Genomic DNA, 10,634 nt, shown 5'->3' with positions numbered 1-10,634 from the left:
GAGGTTGTGGGTTCTAATCCCCACTCCACCACTTGGCAGCTGGGTGACTCTGGCAAGTCACTTTACTGGGCCTCAGTTACCTCATTTGTAAAATGGGGATTGAGACTATGAGCCCCAAGTGGGACAACCTCAACCTTATATCTACACCGGTGCTTAGAACAGTGCTTGGCACGTGGTAAGCGCTTAACAAATATCATTATTAATATATATCACTGAATGACTGTATCCAACCTGATTGCTTTTTATCTACCACAGAAGTTAGAACAGTGCCTGGCACAGAGCAGATGCTTACCACCACAGGGGAAAAAAAAAAAAAAAGTCCAAGACAGGAGGGCTCAGTCTCAATTCCTCATTCCTGCACCAGCTTCTTTTGCCTTTCAGGGAGCAGAAACACGAGTGCCAGGCGATGGCAGGGGCACAGCCCACCCAAGCCCCCCTCACCAGGCACCCAACCCATGACGCCGGCTAAAAGTCACATGCCATTTATTAGTGTCCATTTTACTTTTCACCCGTCGGCGGCGGGAGGCCGTCCTCACCCCCGACCACAAACAACACATCGTACGTAAAACCTCATTTAAAAGCATCTCTTCAGTCTAAAACCGCCTCCCATCCCGCCGGGGACCGGGGTGCGACCACCGCCCCACCCGGGGCGAAGCTCGGCCGCGGCCTCAGTGATTGGTGTTGACCCAGTGGTACCGATCTAGCCGGGGTCCGGCCAGCGCAGCGGCCACTCGGTGGCCCTTGTAGCCCTTGTGGAGGACGCAGCCGGGCCCGGCCGAGGCGTGCGGGCGGCCGTCGGGCGGCCCCTTCCTGCGGGAATACTGCAGCCACGGGTGCAGGGCGGGTAGGGCCAACGTGTTCACCTGGCAGACAAGCAGAGGGGATTGGCCCTGGGCCGGCCACCACCGGCCTCCGCGCCCCCCACCCCCAGCCCGGGCACCATCCAGGCCCCCGGCGGAGCGGGCTGGTCTTACCTGGTACACGCTCTTGGGGTTGCGGACCTTGGGGATGGCCCGCGGCTCCCTGCTGAACGTCTCCTCGTCCGAGGAGGAGCCGGAACCGTAGTCCGACGTGGCCCTGTCGACGGCCCGGCTGATCTGCTGGGAGATCTCCCACCGGGCCTTGCCGGCCAGGCTGGCCACCGGGAAGGGCGGGTTTTTCTCCCCGAACCTGGTGGATGGAAGGGAGGCAGAGACCATCAGGGTGACCCTCGGTCTCGGGCCACTAACCGACCCCCTTTCATTCCTTAAATTGTATTTGAACGCTTTCGGTGTGCAGGGCACTGGGCAAAGTACTTGGGAAGGGTACAATATAACCGCCTGGCGTAAGGGATAGAGCACGGGCCTGGGAGTCAGAAGGTCATGGGTTCTAATCCCAGCTCTGCCCCTTGCCTGCTCTGTGACTTTGGGCAACTCACTTCACTGGGCCTCAGTTACCTCATCCGTAAAATGGGATAGAGACCGTAAGCCCCTGTGGGACAGGGACTGTGTCCAGTGCTATTTGCTTGTAACCACCCCAGCGCTTAGTACAATGTTTAGTATAGAAGTCAGAGGTCATGGGTTCTGATCCTACTTCTGCCACTTATCAGCTGCGTGACTTTGGGCAAGTCACCACTTCTCTGGGCCTCGGTTCCCTCATCTGTAAAATGGGGATGAAGTCTGGGAGCCCTACATGGGACATCCTGATTGCCTTGTATCTATCCCAGCGCTTAGAACAGTGCTTTACAAATGCCATCATTATTATACAGTAAGCACTTAATACCACAGTCATGAACAGACACATTCCCTGCCCACACAGGCTTAGAGTCCCCTTCACCTTGCTCCCCAATGAGGCAGGCTGAGTGACCCCTTCAACTCTGTGGTCCGCGACCCCTTAAGTAAGCGAGTGAGCGGGTGGGGATGAGGGCCTCGGTCACTTCACTTTTCTGGGCCTCAGTGACCTCATCTGTAAAATGGTATTAAGACTTTGAGCCCCATGTGGAACTACCTATATCTGCCCCAGCGCTGAGAACAACCTTGACACATAGTGCTTAATACCATAATTATTATTATGTCTCCTCGCTTCTAGGAAGTCAGCAGCACCCGAGGCTCCGACTTTCCTCCCAGAGCTGTTATGTTCAATTCATTCATCCATTTCTATTTGAGCGCTTACTGCGTGCAGAGCACTGTACACCGAGCTGTTCCCCTGCTCGGGGGCCGAGGGGATCGGGGATGGGGGAGGCAGGGCGGCCAGCTCACCTGCAGCACACCTGCAGCGGGTCCACCCAGATGGTCATCTCCTTCGGCAGCCCCAGGTGGGCAAAGTCCACGCGGCTCTCGGCACAGGCGCGCTCCAGGAGGGGGTCGACCTGCTGGTGGTGGTTAATCCGGATGCACCTGGAGGAGGGAGGGCCTTTGTTTAGACTGTGAACCCGTCATGGGGCAGGGATGGTCTCTATCTGGTGCCTAATTGTCCATTCCAAGCGCTTGGGACAGTGCTCTGCACATAGTAAGCACTCAATGAATACGAATGAATGAATGCGGTGACCTCGAGGGGAGACCCCACTCAGGCCTTCTCCATCCCCTTCGGCCACCAGGCTCCATGCAAGGCGCCGCACCTTATGTTGGGCAGGACCGGAGCCCGGGGCCCACACCCACGTCCACACACCAGGTGTGTTGGGGAGGGGGGGGGTCCGGCCTCATGGCTTACAGAGTCACCAGAGCCTCGCCCCCTCACCAAATAATAATGATTCATTCCTTCAATCATATTTATTGAGCGCTTACTATGTGCAGAGCACTGTCCTAAGCACTTGGAATGGATAATTCCTGCCCCATGACAGGCTCACAGCCTAAACACAGTCAGAGAAGCAGTGTGGCTCAATGGAAAGAGCCTGGGCTTGGGAGTCAGAGGTCATGGGTTCTAATTCCTACTCTGCCGCTTGCCAGCTGGGTGACTTTGGGCAAGTCACTTCACATCTCTGTGACTCAGTGACCTCATCTGGAAAATGGGGATTAAAACTGAACCCTACGTGTGACATCCTGATCGGCCTGTATCCCCCCAGCGCTTAGAACAGTGCTTTACACATAGTAAGTGCTTCATTCATTCAATAGCATTTATTGAGCGCTTATTATGGGCAGAGCACTGTAGTAAGTGCTTGGAATGTACAATTCGGCTTCACAAATACCACCATTATTATTAAATGAAATAATCAATGATTAATCAATACTTAACGATGTTGGTCTTTGTGAAGTGCTATGTGCAGAGCACCGTTCTATGCGCTGGGGTAATAATAATAATAATAATGTTGGTATTTGTTAAGCGCTCACTATGTGCAGAGCACTGTTCTAAGCGCTGGGGGAGATACAGGGGAATCAGGTTGTCCCATGGGAGGCTCACAGTTGATCCCCATTTTACAGATGAAGGAACTGAGGCACAGAGAAGTGAAGCGACTTGCCCACAGTCACACGGCTGACACGGGGCAGAGGCGGGATTCGAACCCATGACCTCTGACTCCCAAGCCCGGGCTCTTTCCACTGAGCCACGCCGCTTCGCCAAGCCCACCCCTCCCCCGTCAGCGGGGCGGGCCGCGCGCATGCGTGGGTGTGATCCTCTCCCTTCCCCCGCCCCCCCCTCAGCGGGACGGATCGCGCGCATGCGTGGGTGTGATGATCTCTCTTCCCCCGCCCCTCCCCCCCCAGCGCAGGCGCGCATGCGTGGATGTGACCGTTCCCCTTCCCCCGCCCCTCCCCCCCGCCTTCAGCGGGAGGGTCGCGCGCAGGCGCGCGGTGAAGAGCCCGGGCTTTGGAGTCAGAGGTCATGGGTTCGAATCCCGACTCGGCCTCTTGTGAGCTGTGTGACTGGGCAAGTCACTTCACTTCTCGGTGCCTCAGTTCCCTCATCTGTAAAATAGGGATGAAGACTGTGCGCCCCACGTGGGACCACTTGTCCCCCCCTGTATCTCCCCCAGAGCTTAGAACAGTGCTCGACACATAGTAAGCGCTTAACAAATACCAACATTATTCTTATTCTCCCTTCCTCCGCTCCTCCCTCCCTTCGGCGGGCGGGTGGCGCGCAGGCGTGGATGGGATCTTCTCTCCCCCCCGGCCTCAGCGGGCGGATCGCGCGCAGGCGTGGTGGGGTCGTCTCCTTTCCCCCGCCCCTCCCCGGCCTCAGCGAGCGGATCGCGCGCAGGCGCGTGGGTGCGGTCGCCTCCTTTGACCCCCGCCCCTCCCCCGCCCTCCGCGAGCGGGTCGCGCGCCGGCGCGCAGGCGTGGGTGGGGTCGCCTCCTTCCCCCCGCCCCTCCCCCGCCCTCCGCGAGCGGGTCGCGCGCAGGCGCGCAGGCGTGGGTGTGGTTTTTTTTTTTCTCCCTCCCCTCCCCCCCCCCCCGGCGTGGCGGGCTGACCTGAAGGCCTGGCCCCGGCAGGGGTCGTGGCGGTACCAGTGCGCGCCGTAGGCGTCGAGCAGCAGTTGGCTGAGCCGGGCGGCGAAGTCGTCCAGCCGGTCCCCGCTCAGACGGCCGTGCCGCCGGGCCAGCCGCGTCACGAAGAACACGGTGGCGGCGATCTCGTCCCGCATCCCCGCCGCCCGCCGGGGCTCCCACCCCGATGCCCTCCGCGCGTTGCAACCCCAGCCACCGGCTAGGCCCTTGACCTCTGACCTCCGGCACGACCCCCCCCTTCCTCCCCCCCCCCTCAACCTCCATCCTTTGCCTCGCCCAAAGCGGGCCTTTATATACCCCGGGGAGGGGGCGGCTCTTCGGGATTGGAGTCGCCCAACAGGTGTAAACCATTGGCATGCAATCCTGCCCCTGCAACGCTTCCTGCTTTCGTTCATTCAATCCTACTTCTTCAACGCTCACTACTTTCCTGCCTGCATTCGATCCTATTTATTCAACGCTGCCTACTTTCATTCATTCATTGTTCGATCCTATTTAGTCAACGCACACTACTTTCCTGCCTGCATTCAATCCTATTTATTCAACTCTGGCTACTTTCATTCATTCATTTGTTCGATCCTATTTATTCAACGCTCACTACTGTCCTGCCTGCATTCAATGCTATTTATTCAACGCTGGCTACTTTCATTCATTCATTTGTCCGATCCTATTTATTCAACGCTTACTGCTTTCGTGCATTCATTCGTTCAATCCTACTTATTCAACGCTGACTACTTTCATGCATTCATTTGTCCGATCCTATTTATTCAACGCTTACTACTTTCGTGCATTCGTTCAATCGTATTTATTCAACGCTGGCTACTTTCATGCATTCATTCAATCGTATTTATTCAACGCTTACTACTTTCATGCATTCATTCATTCAGTCCCATTTATTCAACGCCTACTACTTTCATGCATTCATTTGTTCAATCCTGTTTATTCAACACTTCCTACTTTCATGCAGTCATTCATTCAATCGTATTTATTCAACACTTAAGTCATTCGTTCAATCGTATTTATTCAACCTTTACTACTTTCATGCATTCATTCGTTCAATCGTACTTATTCAGCGTGGCTCAGTGGAAAGAGCACGGGCTTGGGAGTCAGAGGTCGTGAGTTCGAATTCCAGCTCTGCCACTTGTCAGCTGTGTGACTGTGGGCAAGTCACTTAACTTCTCTGTGCCTCAATTACCTCATCTGTAAAATGGGGATTGACTGTGAGCCTCACGTGGGACATCCTGATTACCCTGTATCTACCCCAGCGCTTAGAACAGTGCTCGGCACATAGTAAGCGCTTAACAAATACCAACATTATTATTATTATTATTACTACTGTCATGCATTCATTCATTCAATCCTATTTATTCAACGCTTCCTACTTTCATGCAATCATTCATTCAATCGTATTTATTCAACGCTTGCTACTTTCATGCAATCATTCATTCAGTCGTACTTACTCAACGCTGATTACTTTCATTCATTCGTTCATTCAGTCATACTTATTCAACGCTTATGACTTTCATGCATTCATTCGTTCAATCGAATTTATTCAGCGCTTACTACATTCATGCATTCATTCGTTCAATCATATTTATTCAAAGCTTACTACTTTCATTCATTCATTCAATCGTATTTATTCAATGCTTACTACTTTCATTCGTTTATTCGATCGTATTTATTGACCGCTTACTACGTTCATCCATTCATTCAATCATATTTATTCAATGCTTACTTCATTCATTCGTTTATGCAGTTGTATTTATTCAACGCTTACTATGCTCATTCATCAATCGTATTCAATGCTTACTACTTTCATTCACTCATTCAATCGTACTTATTCAACACATAGTACTTTTATTCATTCATTCAATCGTATTTATTCAACGCTTACAACTTTCATGCATTCATTCATTCAATTGTATTTATTGAGCGCTTACTGTGTGCAGAGCACTGTACTAAGCGCTTGGAAAGTACAATTCGGCACCAGATAGAGACAATCCCTGCCCAACAACGGGCTCACAGTCTAAATGGGGGGAGACATGTCTAACTTTCTTGGTAAGGCAGCATGGTGTAATGGATAGCCCATGGGCCCCAAGTCAGAAGGTCAGGGGTTCTAATCCTGGCTCTGCTACTTTGCTATGTAGCCTTGGGCAAGTCTTTTCACTTCCCTGGGCCTCAGTTACCTCATCTGTAAAGTGGGGATTAAATTCTCCCGTTTAGACTGCGAGCCCGTTGTTAGTACGATGCCTGGCACGTAGTAAGCACTTAACAAATGCCATAATTATTATCATTTTTACTGTGTGCAGAGCAGTGTTCTCTGTGCTTGGGAAAATAGCCAGTTGTTGGGCATGGATTGTCTCTATCTGGTGCCGAATTGTACAATCCAAGCGCTTAGTACAGTGCTCTGCACACAGTAAGGGCTCAATAAAAACGATTGGATGAATGACTGATAGTACATTACAGCAATAAACAGTGACAATCTCTGCCCACAATGAGCTCATAGTCGGGCGGGGGGGAGGCACACATCAATACAAATAGACAGCACTATAAATAAATAAAATGACAGATATAAACATAAATGCTGTGATTACCTTCTTCTTGTAGCCACTCTCTCTTGATTCTCTCCCCAAGATTTGGAGACCAAAGAGTTCTGGGACAGGTGTAAACTCCCCCTGCCTCGGAGATACCCCTCCACCTCTCTTCCCCCACCTCCCCTCCACACTCACCTATTCATTCAATCGTATTTATTGAGCGCTTACTGTGTGTAGAACACTGTACTAAGCTCTTGGAAAGTACAATACAGCCAAAAGAGAGACAGTCCTTGCCCACAGTGGGCTTACAGCCCGGTTGGCTCTTGCTTCCAACTAATTGATGGTATTTATTGAGTGCTTACAATGTGCAGAGCACTGTAGTAAACGCTTGGGAGAGTCCACTACAACAGAATCAGAGGATGCATTCCCTGTTGCTCATTCATTCAGTCGTGCTTATTGAGCGCTTACTGTGTGCAGAGCACTGTACTAAGTGCTTGGGAAAGTACAGTACAACCATAAAGAGTGACAATCCCTGCCCCGAACGAGCTCACAGTCTAGTCAGGGGGGGGGAGACAGACATCAGTACAAATAAATAAAATGACAGATATACTGCATAAGTGCTGTGGGGCTGCGGGGGGGACGGAGAAAACAAAGGGACCAAGACAGGGTGATGCAGAAGGGAGTGGAAGATGAGGAAGAGTGGGGCTTAGTCTGGGAAGGCCTCTTGGAGGAGATGGGCTTTCAGGAAGGCTTTGAAGGGGAGTCATTGACTGTTGGATTTGAGAAGGGAGGGTATTCCAGGCCAAAGGCAGGAGGTGGGCCAGGAGTCTGTGGCGAGACAAGCGAGATGGGGGCCCGGTGAGAAGTTTAGCGCGGGATGGGATGGAGAAGGAGAGAAGGGAGATGAGGTAGGAGGGGGCAAGGGCATGGACAGCTTTAAAGCCAGAGGTGAAGAGTTTTTGTTTGATACCGAGGTGAATAGGCAACCTCTGGAGATTTTTGAGGGGGCGGGACGGGGGTGGGTGGGTGACGTGTATTGAACGATTTTGTAGAAAGATGATCCGGGCAGCAGGATGAAGTATGGACTGGAGTGGGGAGAGACAGGAGGCTGGGAGGCCAGCAAGGAGGCTGATGCGGTCATCTATGTGGGATAATAATAATAATGATGGTATTTGTTAAGCACTTACTATGTGCCAAGCACTGTTCTAAGCACTGGGGTAGACACAAGGTGAACAGGTCGTCTCATGTGGGGTTCACAGTCTTAATCCCCATTTTCCAGGTGAGGCAACCGAGGCACAGAGAAATTAAGTGACTTGCCCAGCGTCACGCAGCAGACAAGTGGCGGAGGCAGGATTAGACTCCCAAGACTCCTCAGACTCCCAAGGCCGTGTTCTTTCCACTAAGCCACTCTGGGATAGAATGAGTGATTGTCCATAACACGTTTATAGTCTAGAGGGAACTTGGGGTCTGCAGGGCTTGTAAGGCAACTGTCCTTTCTCCCTAAAAGAGGAGCTAAAGTCATCTACTAACTGCTCTCTCCTTGCCAGTTGGGTTGCGCTGTTAATTGGCTCGGCAGCAGGGGCAGACTCAGCCATTCCACAGCCTGGGTCACCCTCTCATGGCACGATCCAGCACAACAGACGGCCCGCTCTGCCTCGCCTCCCTCTCCTTCCCTTCAGACCCAAGCTTGGTTTTGTTTATGGTATAGTCAGAGGTCATGGGTTCGAATCCCAGATCTGCCACTTGTCAGCTGTGTGACTGTGGGCAAGTCACTTCATTGTGCCTCAGTTACCTCATCTGTAAAATGGGGATTGACTGTGAGCCTCACATGGGACAACCTGATTACCCTGTATCTACCCCAGCGCTTAGAACGGTGCTCTGCACATAGTAAGCGCTTAACAAATACCAACATTATTATTACCCTGTATCTACCCCAGCGCTTAGAACAGTGCTCTGCACATAGTAAGCGCTTAACAAATACCAACATTATTATTACCCTGTATCTACCCCAGCGCTTAGAACAGTGCTCTGCATATAGTAAGCGCTTAACAAATGCAAACATTATTATTATTATTATTATTATTATTATTTCTCAAATGCTCAATCGGGGCCAGGCACTGTTCTGAGCGCTGGGGTTTGATACAAGTTAATCAGCTCGAACACGGTGGTATCCACACGGGGCTCCCAGTCTTAATCCCCATTTTTCAGATCAGGTAACGGAGGCCCGAAGAAGTGAAGCCGATCTTGGGGATCAGAGGTCATGGGTTCTAATCCCGCCTCTGCCGCTTGTCAGCTGGGCGACTTTGGGCAAGTCATTTAACTTCTCTGTGCCTCAGTTCCCTCATCTGTAAAATGGGGATGAAGACTGTGAGCCCCCACGTGGGACAACCTGATTACCTTGTATCTTCCCCAGTGCTTAGAATAGTGCTTGGCACATAGTAAGCGCTTAACAAATACCTGCCTGTCTGTCTAATTCCACCTCAGCCACTTGTCCGCTGAGAGACCTTGGGCAAGTCACTTCACTTCTCTGTGCCTCAGTTTCTTCAACTGTAAAAAGGACCTTAAATTCGACTCCCCTATATAGACTGTGAGCCCCATCCAGGACAGGAACCGTGTCCAACCTGATAAACATATACCGACCCCAACGCTTAGAACAGTGCTTAACAATAATGGTATCTGTTAGGTGCTTGCTAGGTGCCAGGCACTATTCTAAGCACTGAGGTAGATACAAGATAAATCGGGTTGGACACAGTCCCTGTCCCACATAGGGCTCACAGTCTTATTTCCCATTTTACGGATGAGGGAACTGAGGCCCCGAGAGGTGAAGTGACTTGCCCAAGGTCACACAGCAGACAGGAGGCAGAGCCGGGATTAGAACCAGATCCTTCTGACTCCCAGGCCCGGGCTCTACCCGCTAAACCACGCTGCTAGCGGTTGACAAATACCATAACAAAGCAAAAATGGAGAACTGGATTCAAGCCAGTTGGGCTCCGACCAGTTGAATTTCATTCTTCCGCTTCCTGGTTGAACTACGGTTGGGTTTGGGTTGTTGACCTACATCAGCTGATGGGACTTGGAACAGACCCCTCCTGTTACTATTTCCACAGGCCCGGGCAAGTCCCGGGTGTTCAGAAGTGGAGCAGTCACATAGCAACGGCTCTGGATTCTCCAGAGGAACAGTCAGTAAGAAGCGAAGCTTCCCGCATCCCATCCCTTTGTTCCGGCTAGCTGACCTACCTTGATCGAAGCAGCTGTTTGCATTTGCCAGTTAAAACGCCGCCCGCCACCCCACAGAAACAAGCCTGGTGTTCAGATTCCCATGGAAATGGCCAAAAGTATCCACTTCCACCTATATCATGGAAGCTAAGAATGGAAAGAGCCGGCTCTGTAGTTCACTGCTTGAATTTTGTTTTTTTAATTCTGCGAGTAAGAATAAAATCGCTCATATCTGTTCAGAATTTTAAAAATAGAGATAAATTCTCTTCCCACTCAAATCCATCAAATCACATCCCTCCCCACTTTCAAAGCCTCTAGAAAGCCGCCCCCTCAGAGAGCTTTTCTGTATCACCAATCAATCAGTGGTATTTACTGACCATTCATTCAAGAGTATTTATTGAGCACTTATTATGTGCAGAGCACTGTACTAAGCGCTTGGAATGGACAATTCGGCAACAGATAGAGACAA

The 10,634-nt window shown here is 51.4% G+C and overlaps 1 protein-coding gene across 1 annotated transcript; it reads right to left on the bottom strand.

The window, feature by feature from the left end:
* Window positions 1–466: 466 nt before the first annotated feature.
* BTG4 (BTG anti-proliferation factor 4) lies at window positions 467–4,643 on the bottom strand. Its single transcript, XM_029074488.1, has 4 exons — window positions 4,383–4,643; window positions 2,238–2,375; window positions 975–1,170; window positions 467–863 (listed from the first exon to the last, which is right to left on the bottom strand). The coding sequence occupies exons 1-4, from the start codon at window positions 4,553–4,555 to the stop codon at window positions 669–671; spliced, it is 702 nt and encodes a 233-aa protein (XP_028930321.1). The 5' UTR covers window positions 4,556–4,643; the 3' UTR covers window positions 467–668.
* Between the last annotated feature and the right edge of the window lie 5,991 nt (window positions 4,644–10,634).

Source organism: Ornithorhynchus anatinus, chromosome 11 (genome assembly GCF_004115215.2).
Source record: "Ornithorhynchus anatinus isolate Pmale09 chromosome 11, mOrnAna1.pri.v4, whole genome shotgun sequence".
Lineage (NCBI taxonomy): Eukaryota > Metazoa > Chordata > Mammalia > Monotremata > Ornithorhynchidae > Ornithorhynchus > Ornithorhynchus anatinus.
Note: the sequence above shows the minus strand (reverse complement) of the source record. Positions and strands in the feature narration are given on the sequence as shown.